Consider the following 22,996-nt stretch of genomic DNA (forward strand, 5'->3'; position numbering starts at 1 on the left):
CAACGGGATCCATTTCTCAGCCGGCTGAGGAGAACTGACTCAAGCAGCCATCACCCTGGCAGTGGAGTACTCCAAATGGTTGCGGATCATCTGTCCAAAGGGAGAAAAGGGTCTGTCTACGGAAGACTACTTCACCCTCAGGCAGGCGGCACGGACAGCTCTATGGAATATTACTGAGACACACCGGGGCCGGTTTCATCCATTTCCACAACAAAGGGTCTGGGATCAGATGGGCCTGTGAATGGCTATCCTGGGAGAGCAGCCTCAGGAGCATTGGGTGGCTGATTTGCACAAGTTGATTCAGCGGGAGGTAAAGCTGGATGAATGGTATCGGGCCCTGCATTGGTATGCAGAACAAACTCAGCCAGGATTTACAGCTGAATATCCAGAGGACTACAACGTTGATGACCCTGGACTGTTGTGGGACACCCTGGTGGATTTGGTTTAGTTTGGGGATGATGGGGACTCTACCCTGGAGGACCTTTTTGCATACCGGGAAGACTTGCTTGGTTTGGAGGGGGTTCCAGAGCTGATTTGGAGTATGTGGTGAAACAAGAATGGCTACTGGGAAAGGAATACAAGGAGCTGCTGAGACACGCCCAGCAGAATATCTCAGACCCAGTGGAAACCACCAGCCCAGAGAGTGTGGATTTAATTGACTTTTCTGTGGAGATTGTACAGCTTGATGAGTCCCCAGGTGAGGCGCTGGCATCAGGGCAGAGTGCCACGAGCCTCTGCACATCAAACTGGTACACCCACGAAGTTCCAGGGAGAGGAGGCAGATGGCCTCTCTCCCCAGCAGCATTGTGAGTTAAAGGAAGAAGAGGTAGCTGATCTCTCTCCCCAGCGGCAGATGGAGTTCCAGGGAGAAGAGGTAGCCGACCTCTCTCCCCAGCAGTATTGTGAGTTCCAGGGAGAAGAGGTAGCCGACCTCTCTCCCCAGCAGCCTTGTGAGTTCCAGGGAGAGGAGGTAGCTGACCTCTCTCCCAAGCGGCAGATGGAGTTCCAGGGAGAGGAGGCAGCCGACCTCTCTCCCCAGCAGCGGATACTTATTCCCAGTGGCAGTCTTTGCTCCAGGGAGGGGAGGCAGCTAGCCTCACTCCCCAGCGGCAGGCCAAGGTGCAGGGAAATGTAGGGGCCCTCAACACCCCCCAGCGGCAGTTTGTTTACAGGAAATCAGATGCCGGACATGTGAATTTGTCTTGTCCGACTAACACAGGTCCAGACCAGTTGGGGTCTAGTACCTGGTTAGTCTACTGTTGGGAGGGGAGAAATGTGACGGACTGAACCGTCACTGGGGCTGTTGGAGGAGCCTGGGGGCTAGTCTCCTTCCTACTGACTATGGACCTAGAACTATGGAGACCCCCCTCAGACCTCTTGGGGTTGCAAGGAACTATTAACCCTGATTTGTGTGTGGAGTTTATATGCTGCATCTTTCCTATTGCCCTTTAAAGGTGCAGGGTGTTAATCAAGGAACACAAAAAGGGTTAACTCTGCACTGAGACTCCCAAAATGAATGTGTTATAGTTTATTTGTCCCTTTGTTCTATTGTGTTGATGGGATTAAGATAGCGGATGCTAGGAGTAGCTGACTCCTGGTCTAGATGAGTAGATCACCCTATGATACACTCAGGAGTTAATCCCATCACATGTGTCCCCTGTTCTCCCTATTCATTCATTAACGCATCGGGGAGGGGATGTCTGTTTGCATGCTGTTCATGTTTGATTAAGTTATGTTTTTAGACTTCCAGAACTGTATATATACTGAGCCGGTTTTCAATAAAGCAGTTCTTGGTTTCCACTTCAACATTGGTGTTGTCTGATGATTGAGGAGGTTAGCGTTCTGTCCTAATATATTGGTTCTGTCCAATAATTAGGCAGGTTTGGGCTGAAGACACTGGAATTCAGGTTCCAGCTGAGAGGAAGCTGATTTCTGACGGAGGTACCCAGTCGGGGTACCAGGCGGTCCGTCACAGGGCACTCCTCATTGAGAAGATGGCTTGTTTCCTGTATTTTGCGGGCTTGGAGAACCAGGACTTATGATGGAACTGTGTACCCAGCTTGGGCTCGGAACCTTGAGATTAACAAAATAAACTTTTCTTAAAGGAGAGAGCAGAAGATTTTATTACTGGGGGTTTGAACTTCTTCTGGTAAGAATGTACTCTTCCACCCCATGACTTCTTTGATGTACGTATTTAAGGTTTCCCTGAAAAGGCATTACCAAGCAAAGAGTTTGCACCCCAGGTGGTTTTTGCATGGAAACTGTGGGCCAGCATTTAAACCATAGGATCTATTGCATGTGAACAGAAAGGAGACTCATTCTGGGGATTTATTAGAGGGTATCGGCCAGTTCATCAACACAATAGCGCAGAGCTACAGGAAAAAGTTATAGCTGTTTGAAAAAGGCAGGGTCTGACAAGATGGACCCAGGGTCTCTATCCATAGATTTAGACCATAGAGATATGGTCTAACACATGGCCATGGTGTTAACAGCAGGATGCAGAATCAGGCATGCAAAGGCCACAATTTTTCAGGAGTGATCCCAGTTACCATATAACACTGGCTGTGTACAGGAAAGGTTTGGACATTTTTAAAGAACGCAGAATAACAGTATTAGTAAGGACCTCTTAAACACAGAACTGCTACTCAAAAGGCAAGATTTGCAGCTTACCTCATAAGAATATCCCTAAAAGCATATCACTGTCATTTCCTCATAAAAGCACCTGATTATAAATTGACTATTTTCCAGGAATGCACAAGAGGGAGAAAACAAAAAGGCACAAACACTGTAAATTATAACATGGAAAATATTCAGGGCTGAGACACTTCTCTAATACACAAGAGATTTTTAAAATTTATTGTGTACTCACTTGACATATCTAAGACTGGGACATTCCTCTATGATTCGTGCTACATGCCGAGCTCCAAAATCAGTGATGAGATTTTTGTACAAACTACAAGAGAAAAAAAAGAAAGTTACTCAGCATGTACAGTACTGTGCAAAAGGTTTAGGCAGGTGTGAAAAAGTGCTGTAAAGTAAGAATGCTTTCAGAAATAAAAGTGTTAATAGTTTATTTTTATCAATTAACAAAATAGAAAGTAAATGAACAGAGAAATCCAAATCAATATTTGGTGTGACCACCCTTTGCCTTCAAAAGAGCATCAATTCTTCTAGGTACACTTGCACACAGTTTTTGAAGGAACTTGGCAGGTAGGTTGTTCCAAACATCTTGGAGAACTAACCACAGATCTTGTGCGAATGTAGGCTGCCTCAAATCCTCAAAATGATGTTGAGATCAGGGTTCTGTGGGGACCAAACCATCACTTTCACGTCTCCTTATTCATTGTTACACTAAAGATAGTTGTTAATGACATTGGCTGTATGTTTGGGGTTGTTGTCCTGCTTGAGAATAAATTTGGGGCCAATCACATGCCTCCTTGATGGTATGGCATGATGGATAAGTATCTGCAGACACTCATTACTGTACCATTCATCAGCCCTTCGGCGAACAAACTGCCTCCTGCTACAGCCAAATACTTAAAATTTTGACTCATCAGTCCAGAGCACCTGCTGCCATTTTTCTGCACCCAGTTCCTATGTTTTCATGCATAGTTGAGTCACTTAGCCGTCCACGTCTGAGGTATGGCTTTTTGGTCACAATTCTTCCATGAAGACCACTTCTGGCCAGACTTCTCCACACAGTATATGGGTGTAAATGGGTCCCACTGGTTTCTGCCAGTTCGGTGCTGATGGCACTTCTGGACATATTACATTGTTGAAGGGAAGTAAGCATGATGTGTATTTCATCTGCTGCATTAAGTTTCCTTGGCCGACCAGTTCGTCTACGGTCCTCTTTATTTGTGCTTCTTCAAAAGAGCTTGAACAGCACACTTGAAACCGCAGTGTGCTTTAAAAACTCTGCCTGGGAGAGACCTTGCTGATTCAGTACAACTATCTTGTGTCTTGTTGCTGTGCTCAGCCTTGCCATGGTGTGACCTGTGATATGAAACTGTCTTCCACAACCTCACCTTAGTAGCAGAGTTTGGCTATTCCTCACCCAGTTTTAAGCCTCCTACACAGCTGTTTCTGTTATAGTTAATGACTGTGTTTCCACCTACATATGAAATGGATTAACATTAGCACCTGCTTGGCATAATTGGTTAACCTTCTGTTTATTCCACAGGAAATAGAACCTAAAAGTGGAAGATAGTTATAGAAGTCTACAAGAGATCATACACCTCAAACTAGGTGGAAAAGGGAGTATGGTGATGCCAAAAGTTTATATAAAAAATACAATGTAAGCTTCTACTCATTGTGAATAGTAGCATTATCATTAAATCAGGCAAAGTGATAAAAAGCATATAAGGAGTATATCTGTGCCCACGCAGGCCTTCACATCTGGAACTGGTCGTACTCAATGCAATGAAAAGCCAAAGTGCCCCAATGCCACAGGAGACTGTAGTATATAGATCAAGCGTGATTGCAGAGACACCACAATGTCCATTAGTAGAAAATTAAACCTGGCAGACGCCTGAATAATTATTTGTAAAAACTATAATATTCAAATATACAATACAATATGTGGTGACCACACCACTTCCTCAGGTAAAGTGCAGATTTTAATATAGAAACCACAAATCCTATAGTCAATACAAAGCAGAAGTGCTTACATTGATTTCTGTCCATATGCTACTGTTATATGTCACAACTCCTTTAGGAACCCAGTTCTCATGGATTTTTAAGAATATGTCAAGACTGACAAAAAAATAAAATGTCATAAATCTCTGCAAAACATGCACTTTGCTCCATGTCTTATTCCTTTAGTTATGCTACAAGTACAGAACAATAGCCGTTTATGTGACAGAAATATACTACGCTCCCAACTTCCTCTTTGGCATGACAACACAGTGCATTTTCAGCTCTAAATTCCAAGACACATGTCAGCCCTGCTTACTTCATGTTAGATGGATTACAAAGAACAGGGACCTCTCCTTATGCGCTCACTTCTCATCTCCATAACCTCTCCTTGTGGACAGGCAGAGAGCACAGGAGGTTATCAGCTTGCAAGGTATCTGGCAAAAATCAACAGGTATGTTCTGGACTTACCGGTCTAAAAAAACACTTTCAATGGTATATTTAGTAGGCCAAAAGATGCAAAAGAGAGAAGCGTATTGTTTGGGTATACAAACACTTTAAAGCAGAAGCTTCAGTGTGCAGCATACTGCAGATTTCTTTCCTCACTTATGTCACATTTTCTATTGTACTATAGTTGGACTAGTCTTGAAACAAAAACATTTGCTGGAAGGTAGGCTTTTACTGCAAAAAAGACTATGTATTTCTCCACTGCAACACTGTCTGTCAGCAATGTTTCTTCTGAATGTTCTTTGGGCTGCACAGGTGTCCATTATTGGCATGGTGTCGGGACGAATTAGCTCCCATGCACATGAAAGGAAGTTATGTCACCCCAGTCCAGCCAATCAAGATTACTGAATATGCTAAACCAGGAAGACCATACGAAGATGACAGCAGCAGCAACTAGGGAGATTGCGACTATTACTGAAAGGACAAAACACAAAAAGTCCCCAGCACACCTGTCAGCTAGCCTGCAACAAAACAAATTACCCTGTCTAACAGTATGCGTTAAAAGCAGAGGTTTTAGGAAGCTTTGATGAGTCACACTGACAGGAAGTGTACCTTCTGCAATGCCATTCTATGAAAACTCAGATGCACAGTGGAGAAATAAGGGGGAGAACATTATAGAACAGCAGTTTTCCACTTAGCACAAGAGGCAGGAGCAGAGGGGACAAAGAGGTGAGGCTGGAGTTCTACCCAGTGGAGTGTCTAGTTGAAAACCAGCACCTTAGATGCAAACACCATAAATGTAATGTTGTTTTGTCAGTTTAGTGCAAAATCTTTGCTAGTTTCACTAACACTTTGCAAAATGTGCCAAATAAGACTAGATATAGATAATGGAAACATGAATACTGTATTGCATTACCTGCATTCTCAAAGTGTTTGCAAGCATTAAATCATGAACTAAAGTTGTGCAAGTATGATGAAATCCTGGGCTGTGATTGATCTTTCAATGTCACTTTCCCAAATGCTTAATAATTGCACAGCATCTTGGCATGATAAATCAATATTAATAATACCATGATTCCACTTACCCAAGAAATCGAATGATCTTATGCTTGGTTAGTTCTTCAGCTAATACTTTTACACCCTCATCACCAATCTGATTGACGCTAAGCCTGTGACAGAAACAAAAAGAGAGTTAATAAAAAGGTGCATGTTCTTCAAAACTCATCGAGGGGAATTGATCAAATCTGGAGCAGACAAACTCTGGAGCGGCTGTGTATGGCAACCAATCAGTTTTTATTTTTCATTTTCAAAGCTTAACTGAACAAACTGGAGAGAAGCTGATTGGTTACCATGGGCAACGGCAAAATAGTATAATTAAAAATACAGTTTTAATAAAATGATTCAACCCCCATTGCAAATCAGGTTTATTGGCAAAATGTACAGACTTGCAATGAACAAATCAAACAAAAGCAATTGAAATAGGTTGCCAATACAACACGTTTCAAGTTGTTTCCCCAAATTTAACTGAAAATGCAACTTTTAATGACTTCTGCAAGCTCAAAATGATTCAACACCCTGAACAGAATCCCTCACAAGAGCACACATCAGCAAAACAGGTGCTGTCCTAAGCACACCTAATGCAACTAATCAAGGGCTTCATTAGGTGCACCAGATGTGCTTGAGCTAGAACACATCAAATACCTGAACTGGCTAGGGGTTTGTTAAGTGTCAAGTTTGACTGCATGTCAGAAATAAGTCAAAAGAATGGCCAAAAAAGTTAAGATAAGAAATCATTGCCCTTCACAAACAAGGAACAGGATACAAAAAGATAGGGAAGGCACTGAATGTTCCTAGAGACACAGTTGGAAGCCTTAGTTCGCAAGTTCAAAGTTAAAGGAACAGTGGTTACACTACCTTGACTGGGCAGAAAAGGAAGCTATCAACGGCTGCAACCAGATTTCTGAGAAGGCAGGTTGAGAAAAACCCTCCAGTGACTGCAAAAGACCTGCAGCAAGACTTGGTGGCAGCCAGGGGCGGACTGACCATTCGGGCAGTCGGGCACGGAAGTGGCAACAGACGCTGAAGTTTCAGTTGGCACAGTAAGGCGCGTACTAAATGCAGAAGGTTTTCATGCTAGAGCTCCAAGAAATACACCACACACAAGTTTTGTAATTCTGTTCTGTGGAGCAATTAAACAAATCTGGAACTTTTCAGCCCTATGGATCAGCTGCATTTCTGGAGGAAGAATAATAAAGCATACGCTGAAAAGAACACCTACAGTTAAGCATGGTTGTGGCTCGGTGATGCTCTGGGGCTGCTCTGCATCCTCTGGCACTATAAACCTGCAGCATGTGGAACGTAAGATGGACTCATTGAAGTATCAGGAAATTCTCGGAGAAAACGTCATGCCGTCTGTGAGAAAGCTGAAGTCATTGGACCTTCCAACAGGGCAACGATCCCAAGCATACCTCAAATTCCACCAAGTCTTGGTTGCATTAGAAGTCCTGGAAAATTCTACAGTGGCCATCACAGTCACCTGACTTGATTCCCATAGAAAATTTCTGGGGGGATTTGAAGAAGGCGGTTGCAGCACGCAAACCAAAGAATATCAGTGAATATCAGGAGTGGCCACTGATTATGAGGAATGGGCTAAGATTACTCAGCAATGCTGCCAGAAGCTAGTGTTTGGCTATGCCTCCCGTTTGCAGCAGCTCATACCAGCAAAAGGATGCTCTACTAAGTACTAAAGATGCTTGCCATGAAGAGGTTGAATAATTTTGAGACTGCAGAAGTCATTAAAAGGGGAATTTGCAGTTACATTTGTGGAAACCAATCGAAACATTGGTTGTCTTAACATATTTCAATTGCTTTTGTTAGATTTGTTCATTGCAAAAAGCTGAAAGTCTGTAAATATTGCCAATAAACCTGATTTGCAATTGAGATTGAATAATTTTGATTGCAACTGTACAGTATACCATATATGGCGTAACTTTACTTATTCTACAAAATCATTTGTACTTGACCCTGCAGATGATAGAATTCCAATCATCATATACAGGTGAAACTTGAATAATTAGAATATCGTGCAAAGTTCATTTATTTCTCTAATGCAACTTAAAAGGTGAAACTAATATATGAGATAGACTCATTACATGCAAAGCAAGATAATTCAAGCCGTGATTTGTCATAATTGTGATGATTATGGCTTACAGCTCATGAAAACCCCAAGAACCCCAATCCACAACCTCAAAAAAGTACATTATTACATGCAATCAATAAAACAAGGATTGTACATAGAACAATATCGGACCTCTGAAAAGTACAAGCATGCATATGTACTCAGTACTTGGTTTGGGCCCCTTTTGCAGCACTTACTGCCATTACTTTTGCACGATATTCTAATTATTCGAGTTTCACCTGTATAGCTGTTATATTTATGGCACCTGATGAAACCCATGTAAGGTGAGGAGGACAGGATTGATTTCTGTTCATCATTCGGCCATCTTATTTCTAGAATTGCAATAACTCCTGAGTAAGTAAATGCCAGTGGGGTCACAGGCAGTGACATCAGCTTAGTATCCAAAGCAATTTTTCATTAGTTTTGGATAGAGTGGTGAGGGGTTACAATCTCTACCAGACTTTTATTGCTGTGTGTCCCCGCTAGTTAAGTGACCAGTGTGACCACTGTGACCACTGTTAAGTGAACACAAATCCAAATTTTCAGTTGTCACTTAAATAGGAACCCAGTGAAAATCATGCATTGGGGCACCTGTCTAAAGGGATTTGAAAATATTTTCTCTTACTTTCTATTGTGTCTACAGAAAATGAAGTGAAAGGAAATCTTCCCAATGGAACACAAAAGGAACAATATATATATTACATAAGATTAAGAGATGACCATACATGTACTCACAGTAACCCATCAAAAATATCTTGCCGGGCCCCGCCTCCTCTTCTGACGGGCGCCGCCTGCTCTTAGGTCGCTGACCAGTGATGTAAGAGGAGGTGGGGTTGCTCTTAGGCGGGCCCCGCCTCCTCTTTCACTGCGAACGCTGGCCTCTTCTGCCGCAGCTGCTGGCTGTCACTGACACTGCTCCGCAGCAGCTGTGAGGGGGAATCAGTGATCTTCACAGCCGCTGCTGAGCTGTGTCAGTGACAGCCAGCACTCTTACATGCCATAGCGACCCACACGGCATCAGAGGGATGCCCTGGCCGGGTCCCCCTGTGCCCGGGCCCCATAGCGGCCGCCTGGGTCGCTATGGCGATTGTTACGCCACTGGTTCTAACACTCCCTTACTCTATGACAACTGTTTTCGGTTTGTACCAAAGGATATTTTATCAGAATATGACCTCTGGTTACATTTGTCCTACTAAATAATATGCCACTTGCAACACAATCATTTTTTCTGCAGCAAGGTGATCTGCACAAAGGAAATCCATCACTTAAAATCTGCACCAGGGACGTGCGGTCAGGGAGGCAAGTGAGACAGAGCCTTACCTAGTATTATGGAGGAAAAAGCTGTCAGCTTCAAGTCTGAAGCCGACAGCTTTTACTGCATTCAGACCGGCTTCTATCAGGTTACACAGCAGGGAAAGGCTCTCTGCTGTGTAACCTGTCATGCATGGAGCGCTGCCTGTTAATTACAAGCGGTGCTGTATCCGACTTTTGACAGCTAGGTTAGGTTACACAGCAGTGGGCTTCCCCACTGCTTGTGTAACGAACATAGTGAGGCAAGAGGTGCAACAGCCTCTAGTTGCTGTTAGAGGCTTAAGCTCTGTGGATGGCTTGGACCAATGGCAATGCGCAATTGGTCCAAGCTGTCCAATCAAAAAAAAGAAAGAAAAAAAACAGTTTGGACATCGATCTTGATGCCTCACCGATGACGAGCATGATGAGGGACACGGAGGTTCTTCCCTCCCTCACCCCTTCCTCCTCCACACAGCTCGGTAACCGGTTTGGGGGCAGGGCGGAGGCAGGCAGGGGGAAATGCCTCACAGAGAACGGACTCCACTGCACGTCATTGATCTGCACATAGTCCTTTTTTCTTTTAACTCCAGGCTTGAAAAAGAGCCATTGTGGCTTGAATGTTGTTTTCTACATTGTAGACTAGGGTGCCTTGAGATTTTGCAAACTTTTAAAAGGGTGCTGTGACTGGAAAAAGGTTGAGACACACTGGCCTAGACGGAAAAAAAAACACAACACTTACAAGGTGCCAGTGGTTTACCTTCTGGGCTTCTATAGTTTAAAGTGACACTAAACTCAGGAGTTAAATATTAAAAATGCATTCAAGTACCTGAACTATTAACAAAAATGTATCTTATTGAACATCTCTGAATTGGTGCTGACACTGTCCTTCCTACTAGAGGGTGGCTACTTTTGTTCCCCTTGATCCTTGTGTGTGGTAAAGTAGGCACCGCTCCAAACTCGCTCCCATAATGGATTACATCTCACATTTAGTTTACTAATTTGTATTGAAATTGTAGTCTTTCATAGGAATGAGCTTGGACTGATAATGCACAAATAATGTACAATATTGTTAATAGTTAGGGTACTTGAATGCATTTTTAAGGTTTAACTCCTGAGTTTAGAGTCACTTAAAAAAAAACAAAAAAAAACAAAACATGCATACACAAAAAAAATTAGTTTTGGATACAGTGGTGAGGGGTTACAATCTCTACCAGACTTTTATTGCTGTGTGTCCCCGCTAGTTAAGTGACCAGTGTGACCACTGTGACCACTGTTAAGTGAACACAAATCCAAATTTTCAGTTGTCACTTAAATAGGAACCCAGTGAAAATCATGCATTGGGGCACCTGTCTAAAGGGATTTGAAAATATTTTCTCTTACTTTCTATTGTGTCTACAGAAAATGAAGTGAAAGGAAATCTTCCCAATGGAACACAAAAGGAACAATATATATATTACATAAGATTAAGAGATGACCATACATGTACTCACAGTAACCCATCAAAAATATCTTGCCGGGCCCCGCCTCCTCTTCTGACGGGCGCCGCCTGCTCTTAGGTCGCTGACCAGTGATGTAAGAGGAGGTGGGGTTGCTCTTAGGCGGGCCCCGCCTCCTCTTTCACTGCGAACGCTGGCCTCTTCTGCCGCAGCTGCTGGCTGTCACTGACACTGCTCCGCAGCAGCTGTGAGGGGGAATCAGTGATCTTCACAGCCGCTGCTGAGCTGTGTCAGTGACAGCCAGCACTCTTACATGCCATAGCGACCCACACGGCATCAGAGGGATGCCCTGGCCGGGTCCCCCTGTGCCCGGGCCCCATAGCGGCCGCCTGGGTCGCTATGGCGATTGTTACGCCACTGGTTCTAACACTCCCTTACTCTATGACAACTGTTTTCGGTTTGTACCAAAGGATATTTTATCAGAATATGACCTCTGGTTACATTTGTCCTACTAAATAATATGCCACTTGCAACACAATCATTTTTTCTGCAGCAAGGTGATCTGCACAAAGGAAATCCATCACTTAAAATCTGCACCAGGGACGTGCGGTCAGGGAGGCAAGTGAGACAGAGCCTTACCTAGTATTATGGAGGAAAAAGCTGTCAGCTTCAAGTCTGAAGCCGACAGCTTTTACTGCATTCAGACCGGCTTCTATCAGGTTACACAGCAGGGAAAGGCTCTCTGCTGTGTAACCTGTCATGCATGGAGCGCTGCCTGTTAATTACAAGCGGTGCTGTATCCGACTTTTGACAGCTAGGTTAGGTTACACAGCAGTGGGCTTCCCCACTGCTTGTGTAACGAACATAGTGAGGCAAGAGGTGCAACAGCCTCTAGTTGCTGTTAGAGGCTTAAGCTCTGTGGATGGCTTGGACCAATGGCAATGCGCAATTGGTCCAAGCTGTCCAATCAAAAAAAAGAAAGAAAAAAAACAGTTTGGACATCGATCTTGATGCCTCACCGATGACGAGCATGATGAGGGACACGGAGGTTCTTCCCTCCCTCACCCCTTCCTCCTCCACACAGCTCGGTAACCGGTTTGGGGGCAGGGCGGAGGCAGGCAGGGGGAAATGCCTCACAGAGAACGGACTCCACTGCACGTCATTGATCTGCACATAGTCCTTTTTTCTTTTAACTCCAGGCTTGAAAAAGAGCCATTGTGGCTTGAATGTTGTTTTCTACATTGTAGACTAGGGTGCCTTGAGATTTTGCAAACTTTTAAAAGGGTGCTGTGACTGGAAAAAGGTTGAGACACACTGGCCTAGACGGAAAAAAAAACACAACACTTACAAGGTGCCAGTGGTTTACCTTCTGGGCTTCTATAGTTTAAAGTGACACTAAACTCAGGAGTTAAATATTAAAAATGCATTCAAGTACCTGAACTATTAACAAAAATGTATCTTATTGAACATCTCTGAATTGGTGCTGACACTGTCCTTCCTACTAGAGGGTGGCTACTTTTGTTCCCCTTGATCCTTGTGTGTGGTAAAGTAGGCACCGCTCCAAACTCGCTCCCATAATGGATTACATCTCACATTTAGTTTACTAATTTGTATTGAAATTGTAGTCTTTCATAGGAATGAGCTTGGACTGATAATGCACAAATAATGTACAATATTGTTAATAGTTAGGGTACTTGAATGCATTTTTAAGGTTTAACTCCTGAGTTTAGAGTCACTTAAAAAAAAACAAAAAAAAACAAAACATGCATACACAAAAAAAGTATTATAAAAAGAAAGCTTACCGATTATTACAGTTATTATATAGTATACCTCAGAGCCCGTTAACAATCTTTTCTAGATAAAGCTTCTTACCGAACAAGAATAAGTTTATTGAAGCATGGTATAAGCTCCTTGACTCCATAATCATTTATATTGTTATTATCCATCTCCAAAGCAATCTGTTTCTTGTAATGGTTTAACACAAAGGAGATTGCTCCACAATCTGATGAAGACGCATCACAAAAACTGAGTTTAATGTAATCTGCACATATTCCCTTGGCTGCCAGCTTCCCCACCTTCTCATTCTGTGTCTCACTTATACATCGCACCATCCAGATAAAGTGAGGAAGTGCGTGAACCTGACTGTACTCCAAATAGGGTGCTCTGGGCAGGTTTTTCAGGTGAGATTTTACACTTTTGAAAAGGTGTTGCTTAAGTGCTTTTCTCTTCACTTGTAATGCTGATGCTGGAATTAAGTTCTTTAGAAGGCTTTGTTTTGGTTTTGAAAGTAGCCCACACAGAAAAAGATTAACAAACTGGAAGTGGTCTTTATTTGTAAATGGATCAGAATGATTTTTTTCACTTCCACAAACACAGGCCAGCAGGGAAGGACGATTGTCCTCAATCTCCAAGTGTTTACAGTGATGGAAATATTTTAGAAGATCTGCAGTACTGCTTTGGTCATCAATAACAAGAAATAATGCTGTAAAAAAGGACTGTAGTGTCATATGAAAGAATTCAAATGAAGCATTGTCATCACATTCACTATAGTGTGCCACAGGTCTAAGGAAGCCCAGCTGAAGATCATGGTGAAGAATGCGTTGTGATGCAATATAATCTTGGTCAAAAACAAATAATGAATTCTCCATTCCATGGTAGGCAAGCCGCCCAATAGACAACAAAGTGTCCTTCCCACCTTTAAAAGTTTCCAGTTGGCTTGCTGTTTTTCCTTTAGTGGATACATTCAAGTAAACTTCAATAATGAGTAAAAAGATGTCCGTAAGTGTCACGGAACTGCTTGCAAACTCATGATCCTCATTCATGGAATGAAAGTGCTGATAAGACTTGAATATTATCCAGCAAAATAAAGGGATTGAACATAAACTGCTGAAATTGTGGTTGGCCTGCAAATGGTTTAACACACACTGCTGAACATTGGGTTCCTTAAAAAATAAGCCAGTGTACTCAACAAGGTTATCTGCCGAAAAGCCACGCAACATTACTTTTTTACGGACAAAGTTTGCAGATATTTGACATCCCGTGCGCGCTGTGAGGACTTTCTTTGATCCTTTTAACAACTTGCCACTAAGCAAGTGCAAGAGTAATGCAGCAGGTTGGGTAGCATCAATGGGTGATGAAACTTCAGGGACACTGTTTATGTCAAAACTTGAATGTATCTCATCGAAGCCATCAAAGGTGAACAATACAGTCTCTGGAAACTTACAAATATACCGATACACTTCATCTGGATCATAGTCTGGCCTGCAACAATATTTGAAGATCAAGTCCTTTAAACACAACTCAGTGCTGGATTTAAAAAAGATAAATGTTCGACATCGAAACCTAAAAAAGAATTTAATATTGCCAAAAGATTGTCCTTTGGCCCACATGTTTTGCATTTTCTGTATCAAAAGAGTCTTTCCCATACCAGCATCACCAAAGATGAAAACAGTTTCACCAAGTTCATTGATCACCCCAGTGTCATCGAACAATGAATTTAAGCCTTGTGCATGGCCCATAGTTTCATTCTTTGCACTTATTAGTTCCATGACTCCGTCAACATATGTTTCCTGAAGCATCATCTCCTCTTTCTGAGTGTAGGACTTTATGAACTTTGAGTCACTGCACAATTCCTGTTTGAGTTTTCTGCTGAACAGTGATACTGTAAAAAAAGAAAAACGTAATGACTAAAGCAAGTACTTGATAATTGTTACAACTGATATCATTTGCACAACCATGTTTGTCATCTTTATTTTTAACTGACTGTCTACTGCAATAGAAAAGTTCTTATACTCTAGTCTACTGCTGCGGCTTTCATAAGACTCTATGGCATTCAACACATCTGGTTTTGGATGCCTGTGTCCCCCACTGTGTGCTGTGGTTCCATCCTCTGATTCCTACATTACTGCAGCCCACAGCAGGGGACACAGGTATCGACACTCCTACAAGTGTGGGATACCAAAGAGACTGAGTGAGACTACAATGATGAAATTGAGGAAAGGTAGTAGACAAAAGCAGACAGGTGATTGAGATCTTCTTTTGAGGAAGACTGTCAGTGCAATTTTTTTTTTAAGCAACTTGAAATATAAACCCTTTTGCAAAATACATAAAAAGAAAATTAAGCTTTACAATCTACTCAACCTAAAGAAGATTTACCATTTTATGGGGAGTAAAATAGGTTTGGTATCAGCCAGTCTCCACTATTGTCCTACACTCTAGCAGGGCGATCACCCTGTATGGCCATAAGTTCTTAATCATGAGAATGCAATTAGGATGGTTACAGCAACAACTTGGCTGAAAAGTTCTGGGGAAGGTCCATTTTGACATTACCTTAGGTTCCACAATCCATATAAGTATCCTATATTTTAAAGTGTTGTTTTGCAGGTACAGTAAACTCCCTGTTATCCAGAACTCAAGCAACTGGCACGCTCAAGCAACCGGCAAAAAAATCAAGGATATACTGTAATATGAATGTGTGGTGGGAGAAATAGCCAGCCTGCTATTAGCTATTGCAATAGCCAATAGCAGGCTGGCTATTGCACCCTCCCACTGTCTGCTGTCAATCAGCAGAGGAGCGGACCTACAAGAGAACTTTCTCAATCAGGTCTGCACCGCTGCAAGAAGCCGCGGGGCAGAGGAGTTTATACATATTTTTATTAGTAACTCTCAAGCAACCGGAAACTACATATATCCAGCATCTACCAATTCTCATGGGTGCTGGAAAAAGGGGAGTTTACTGTATAACCATTAACGTTATGGTGAGCAGGGAATAAAAAATCAAAAAGCCCTCCAACCAAATCAGTACATAGCATAGTAGAACCATTTTGGAACATATGGTAGTCACACGTCTTATCATATACCAAAATCAAAAAATGATTCCTCATTTCAGGACACTGGGCATGCAAATCAATCCTTTTTGCCCATTGGGCAAAGTGCAAATCGAGAACTGCTGGTGCATGGTGCAAATGCAGTCTAATATTAGACCCATTTATTACAAACTGCATACAGCTGTTTCAGGCTTTTTGCTCATCATCAGTGCAGTGTATGGAAATTATGACTTCTAACAAGTAGGACTTGGGACCCAAGGAGCGAGAATAACTGTATAGGTTATAAGGTGTTTTAACGTTATATTACCAACAAATTAGGATGTATTATGTATATGTGCAAATGTTAAAATCAGACTGCAGCTGCTAAAGTATAAAGATGACTTAAAGTAGTATTGAACTCTTTACTTTTTTTTCAATAAATTAATCCAGAACAAATAAATAAACTTTGCCCAGCAATGGATTTTTTAAAATTTTTGCCCAAGCACTTAGTCATTATGTTTCTAAACAGCTGGCTCCTACTTTCTCAACTCAGCTTCCGTGAACTTCCTGTCAACTACAAGATCACAAGGGACAGCACAGTTTCCAGAAGCTGTCCATCTGCTAGCATGGAAAAGGGTTGCCCCATAGTTCTCCTTTAAAACAGGATATCAGGACCAGTGCTCATTAGACCAGCTGATTCTACAGGAAACTAAAACTTTTAAACATCAAGAGGCAGCATCCATTGGAAGTGATTTCATCAGCATCTGAAATAGCTTAAAAACCTTTTGACTTTAATATCACTTTAAATACAGACTGCCATGTCAGAAGCTGAGAAACAGTGTATGAGGTCTGACAGTTGCAGAGCAGTAGATGTCAGCCTATAGGTGACTTCTGCCTACTGTCTCAAGCTGAAGTGTTAAGACACTTTACATATTGTAAATACAGCTGAATAAAGCGGTAAATTAAAATATTTTATAAGTAAGCCTACAAATTAATAATATTAGAATACTGGTTCAGATTCTTGCATAAGCCTGGAAAAACATTCCTACCAGGGTCATTGTTCCTAATATGTAAACACTCCACTTGCTCTGAAGCTTGAAAATCAATCTCTTTTAACCAAGAGATAAGATCAAAGTAAGCCTCTGGAACCTTCTGAAGGATGTTTATGAAAAACTCGGCCGCTTCCTCCCCTTTTTTCTCCACCAGATCAAGAAGCTGACGGACCTGTAACAATGATAACAATGATAACAATGATAAAGTTTGGTATAATACTTTACTTGTTTCTGAACATTACAAGTACCCAACCAGACAAATGTGGCTCTAAGTTCTCTTTAAAAGCAAAAGACTCACCGCTCCAATTCCACCAGACAGCAGATTAATACAGACATCAGTGTGCTCCCACTTGTCAAATCTTTGCAATCAGCCACACGAAACCGAGGCCCATAAAAATCCAACTTTATTGTTGTAAATTCCATGCAAAGTTCAAAATACAAGGTATACACCACCATAGTATATCTCCCACCCCAACACCTCTCACGCATTTCACCACCTGGGCATAATCATATAGACCTCTATGATTAAGCCCAGGTGGTGAAACGCGTAAGTAGGGTTGCAGTAGGAGAAATACTATGGTGGTATACAGTATACCTTGTATTTTGAACTTTGCATGGAATTTACAATAATAAAGTTGGATTTTATGGAGCTCGGTTTCATGCGGCTGATTGGAGATCTAAGGTCTCTTTCCTACTGCTCACAGCAGCCTATAGAGCCAATGATGTATACCAATGTGAATAAAAACAGCCAGTATCGTAAAAATTTGTTTCAATAGTTTTATGTGTTTGAGGAACATTTACAAGGAAAAATTAAGACAGATCTATGTTCCAATAGAGCACATTCATAAACATGATAATAGGTTGCACCTATGATGGAAAATAATCATGTGTTGACGTTTTAATATATACACAGAAATCAAAGTAAATTCTTAGGGACTTTTCCTTTTCATATGACAATAAAGATTTTTTTTTATTATCAACACTGAAAACTATCTATGCAAGTTATTTCTTGATGTCCTGTACTGTGCTTTGGCAAAGCCCAAACATATCCTTGCGCGGGGCACCATAATCTTGTCTTCTGAGACCTATAAGGCTCCAGTCACACTAGCACTCCTGCATTTAGGTTATTTAAATGCAGGAGAAATTATATGGGAAGTAAAAAAAAACCTCGAGTTCACAGTATCTAATCTGCCTCTGGACATGCAGAATTCTATTTTCTCTGAATGCAGCTAAACACAGGTAAGCACAGAGTGTGAATGGTAACATTTAAAATCATTACATGCATTCATAGGCATTTGAAAATGTCCTGTAAAAACATATAAACCTAAGTGTGTCAATGTCAATGAGGTGTAGGAATAAAAAGTATTTTGGAACAGTAGGTGATAATCATGTCTCATGGTATCTGCATTTGTATTGATTTATATATGGATTACCAGAAAAAAGAAAGAGGGGAAAGTATAGTGTTTTGTCTCCATTTGCCTTCCTCCCCTGCAGGCTTCGGCAATTTCCCACATTAACTTTCTTTACCGATGAAACCTAGTTAAGAATACCTAATGTACATTGCATAACTAAACATCATTCATTTAACATTTTAGCCAAATGACAAAATCAACCACAAAAGACAAAATCAACCACAATGTATTTGCAAATGGCAGTTTTGTTTTCTTTTTGCTGAGCTGAGAGAAGCATGAAGAAACTATTCAACCATACATATGCAGACCCTCTCATTTAAAATGTAATCATTTTTTTCTAACAACTTGTGAGTGGGCTTTACATTTCTCAATACATTGCTAAACAGTCATCCGACATTGCATATTAGAAATGGTCCCAGCATTATATGTCCTTTTATTTTTTTTAAAAGTATACAATAGCAGTCACAAGTACTTGAGCCAGCAGTGGCAGTAGGCATTGCTAATTAATACAATGAAAAACTGCAGTTAATCTTACGGGTACACAGTATTTACAAGAGTCTTCGAGGACAGCTACCTGAGAGATGATCAGCTCCACCTTCAACAGGATACACAAAACAAAAAATGGCAAAAGCCTCTACCACCTCCCCTTGTGTCCAGTATCATGAAAGTAAGAAGCATCACCAGTGTACACGAAGGGAAAACCACAATAAGCCATCTCAATGCAACAAAATTATAAAGTAGAGACCATGGGAATCCCATGGGACCCATGAAGCTTCTGCAGTTTCTGCCCAGGAAGCAGACACTGATCTTGTGCCCTTATAAACTGAACGTATTCCTTCTTTTACCCAGTTTGCAATGGAACTTTTTGAGGCTCCTGATGGCTAAAAGCTCTCTGAAGTTGAAAGATCTACTAAACCTAGGCCCTAAACACCTTGAGCATTTAGGCCGTCTGTATGAGCCCCACATCCCCAGGCACTGGAATTCATGGTTATTTTGCATGAGAAAGTCTAAATCCAGACATGACCTTCATGAAATTTAGAGGATTCTCCCACCAAGAGAGATCCCAAGAAATTTCTTCTGTAATCAATACTGTTGATCCCAGTGAACCATGCCTCAGTTTTCACTTCTCCAGCAAAACATGTGTAGGCTTCTGGAATGCATTTGAGCTCATAACACACCTGGGAAGGCTGTCATGATAGGACCTAGAGTCTTCATGACTTGACAAAATTTCTGAGAGATCTTTAATCAATCGTACATAGTATAATATTTTGCACCACCACCATCGCTTCCATTAAGACTTTTATGAAAATTCTGCACCTGCATACTCCTTATCCTGATTAGAACAGGCCTCTCCTTCAGAGGAAGGAGCCAAATCTTCCCCTTCCTCAAATTTACTCAGCCTGTCACATGGGGCTACCTCTAGCACAGAAGTGTCTTATACGCGTGTATTCAGTATCCTAAGGCCCCATTCACACAGTGCAATCTGGGATTCCTGCAGCAGAAATCCCAGTTGCCCCGTTCAAATGCAGCTGCTCTACCCGTTTAAGCTAATGACTGGGTGACAGCAGCTGCATCTATGGGTGACAGCAGCTACATCTAGACAGTCATCTATTCCAAACCATATGTAATCGTGTTTGATGCAATTACATGCAGTTTGGAATAGATGACTGTCACTGGATGCACCTGTCCTGCGTCCAGCGACAGTGGTCTATTCCAAACCTCACGTAATCGTATTATATACGATTACATGTGGATTGCTGCTTACAGATGTGGCCGCTGTCACTGGGACATTAACTTATACAGGTACAGCGGCCGCGTCTCAACCGAGACACACGAAATTCCTGCTGCAGGAATCCATAGGTTCCTGTGGCAGGAATGCCTGATTGACCTGTGTGAATGCATATACAGTGATACCTTGGTTTATGAGCATAATTCGTTCCGGAAGCATGCTTGTAATCCAAAGCGCTTGTATATCAAAGCAAATTTCACCATAGGAAATAATGGAAATTCAGATGATTCGTTCCACAACCCAAAAATATTCATATAAAAATGATTACAATACTGTACTGTAATATAATACTGTAAAAAATATAAAGAAAAATAAACCAATTACCGGTACCTTTGTGGCTGGTGTGGGGAGGACGAGAGAGAAGGATTATTGTGTAGGAAGACTTTCACTATCACTAACGGAATCACTGCTATCTCTTGACTCAATGGAATCTTTTTCATTTTGTGAAACCTTAACAAGGAATCTATCCAATGTGACATTGCATTGTCGTTAAAGAGACTCATCGCTCGCACTGCTACAGCCTTATTCGGGTGGTGCTTTTCTACAGAAGTTTGCTCTTATTGCAAGACATTGCTTGTATATCAAGGCAAATTTTTTCAGAAATGTTTGCTTGTCTTTAAAACACTCTCAAACCAAGTTACTTGTAAACCAAGGTATTACTGTAATTGATAGTCTTTCATAATAGATGCAGCCAAAGAAATAACACACGTTTCACACATAAGATTTGTTGTAAGAATGTGAGAGCCTGATATTGCATTTAGGTTTTACTGATCTAGCCATAGTACTTGTCTTTTATAAAAAAAACACTGCGCAAAGATAACCATCATGTGTATTCAGTAACATAGGCTTACGTCAGACAGTAAAGATCTAGGAGTAGAGGAAGAGTTGGATTTTGAATATGTAGTGGTCCCTTTTACATCTGCAGTTTCCCCATCCTCATTTATATTGAGGGATGCAGAGGCGACCGCTGCTGCTCAGAAGCGTGGCCGAGCTTAAGCTTAATAAATGTCAGAAAGTCCAGGCCCTGCAGTAGACCTCTTCTTGCTTCATACACTTCCTTAAGTGCTTCCTAGGTGATTGAGAGGGGATGCCTAACTGTAAAATTTCACACTTCGGAAGAGCGTCATAAATCGGCCATAGGAAGTGAAACCGGATGCCATCCTGCCACTCATTCCATAGCTGGAAGTCACTACAGCTGGGAGGGGAGAAATCAGAAGCCCAAAGGGCAGGCCCAATACTCAGTCTCGTGGCCATCTGCTGGGATGAACATGTGGGAAACCAGCAAAGCCACCAGAAGTCCCCCCTAAAAGCAAGATCCAGCAACAAGGTGAACCCGCAGGTATGAATAAGGCATCAGTTTGTACAGCAGACACCTGACCAACCCAGGGATGGGGGGAGCGCACAATCACTGACACAGTGAATGTAACATGACAAACATGATGGTGTATGTTCCTGGATGGCTGGAAACACAATGAAATTGAGGACAAGGGGAGTGGGAGGGGTCTGTAACTGTTTTTTTGGTTGTGCTTCTTGTTGAAGGTGGAGCAGATCATCTCTTACGTAGCTGTCCTAGATGATAATTAGAGAAAATGTTATGAGCACTGTTGACAGCTTTCCTGTCCAGGGAAGACTAGATGTAGCATATCTCTTAAAAAAAAGTTGTAAGTGAAACATGGAGGCTGCTATTGCTTAGCTCCCAGTCCTAAAATAAGCCACTTGTCAAGAACCTACCTGTGCTCTGCACTGTGTCCACTTGTTGGGGCTGCTTCTTCCTGCTGAATATATTCTAATTTTCCTGCAGTCCTTTCTAGCTTTCCATCTGCTACAGACCCCTATCCTGTGTCCAGGCATGAGAAGACTCTGCCCTATTATCTGTTCCGGTGAGATGTGCACATGCACGGGCCTGGCTAAGAGCACACATCCTGATTGGTATACACGCCTCTAAAAGCTCACTAGCATCTATTATCTAGTGGCCCGTAGTAGTGTACAGTTTGCTGTCACTAGGGTGCGTGTCTGTGTCATCCGGACATCTGGTATTTTGTATCCTGTTCTTGCTTTTGCTATCCTGTTCTTGTTCGCCATCTCGAGTGTTTCTAGTTCTGCAGTCATTGCCACATTCCTGTTCTTGTATTCGTGCCTCTGTCTCAGTTTGATTTCACTCCTGGTTCCTGTCACTTCTCAGTCTTTTTAGTTCATATAGCCTGACCTTACCTGACGCATGATCTTGTTGCTATTACTACTTTTGACAAACTGGACTCCTTGGATCTGATTGTTTGGTTGACCTAACCTTGCTGGAATGCCTCCCGCAGTGAGGTTATAACGGGGGAAAAAGTTGCTCCAACATATGCGCCAAGCTAATAAAATATTTTGTGCCTGCGTTTCTACATTTGGTTCTAGCTAACTAGTTGAGGTCAGGCTTGTTCTTCTCTTTTATGTGTGTTCTCTAGTGTTGCCTCTAACCCTTGCTTTGCAACCTTGTCTCTCCTGTGCTCCACCTCACATGCCTGCCTTGTTCCTGCCCTTCCTGTGCATTGTGCCGTCTTCCCTGTCTTCTAATCACATGATCCACACACCTAGGAACTATTTCTCTTTGCACATACAGTATAGCACAACACAGCAATGTGAATGGGCCCTTAAACAGAGGCTAGGCTCCTGTGGCAGGAATGCCTGATTGACCTGTGGGAATGCATATACAGTGATACCTTGGTTTATGAGCATAATTCGTTCCGGAAGCATGCTTGTAATCCAAAGCGCTTGTATATCAAAGCAAATTTCACCATAGGAAATAATGGAAATTCAGATGATTCGTTCCACAACCCAAAAATATTCATATAAAAATGATTACAATACTGTACTGTAATATAATACTGTAAAAAATATAAAGAAAAATAAACCAATTACCGGTACCTTTGTGGCTGGTGTGGGGAGGACGAGAGAGAAGGATTATTGTGT

The 22,996-nt window shown here is 41.9% G+C and overlaps 1 protein-coding gene across 1 annotated transcript in view; it reads right to left on the reverse strand.

The window, feature by feature from the left end:
• NOD1 (nucleotide binding oligomerization domain containing 1) overlaps positions 1-22,996 on the reverse strand; it is a 43,427-nt gene that overhangs the window by 17,931 nt on the left and 2,500 nt on the right. The window contains exons 2-5 of the mRNA XM_018562745.1: positions 16,841-17,015; positions 12,859-14,647; positions 6,168-6,251; positions 2,870-2,953 (exon numbers count right to left, since the gene is read on the reverse strand). Coding sequence (XP_018418247.1) covers positions 2,870-2,953; positions 6,168-6,251; positions 12,859-14,647; positions 16,841-17,015 — 2,132 coding nt within the window. The remainder of the gene's footprint in view (positions 1-2,869; positions 2,954-6,167; positions 6,252-12,858; positions 14,648-16,840; positions 17,016-22,996) is intronic.

This window comes from Nanorana parkeri, unplaced genomic scaffold (genome assembly GCF_000935625.1).
Source record: "Nanorana parkeri isolate BGI_ZX_2015 unplaced genomic scaffold, ASM93562v1 scaffold597, whole genome shotgun sequence".
Lineage (NCBI taxonomy): Eukaryota > Metazoa > Chordata > Amphibia > Anura > Dicroglossidae > Nanorana > Nanorana parkeri.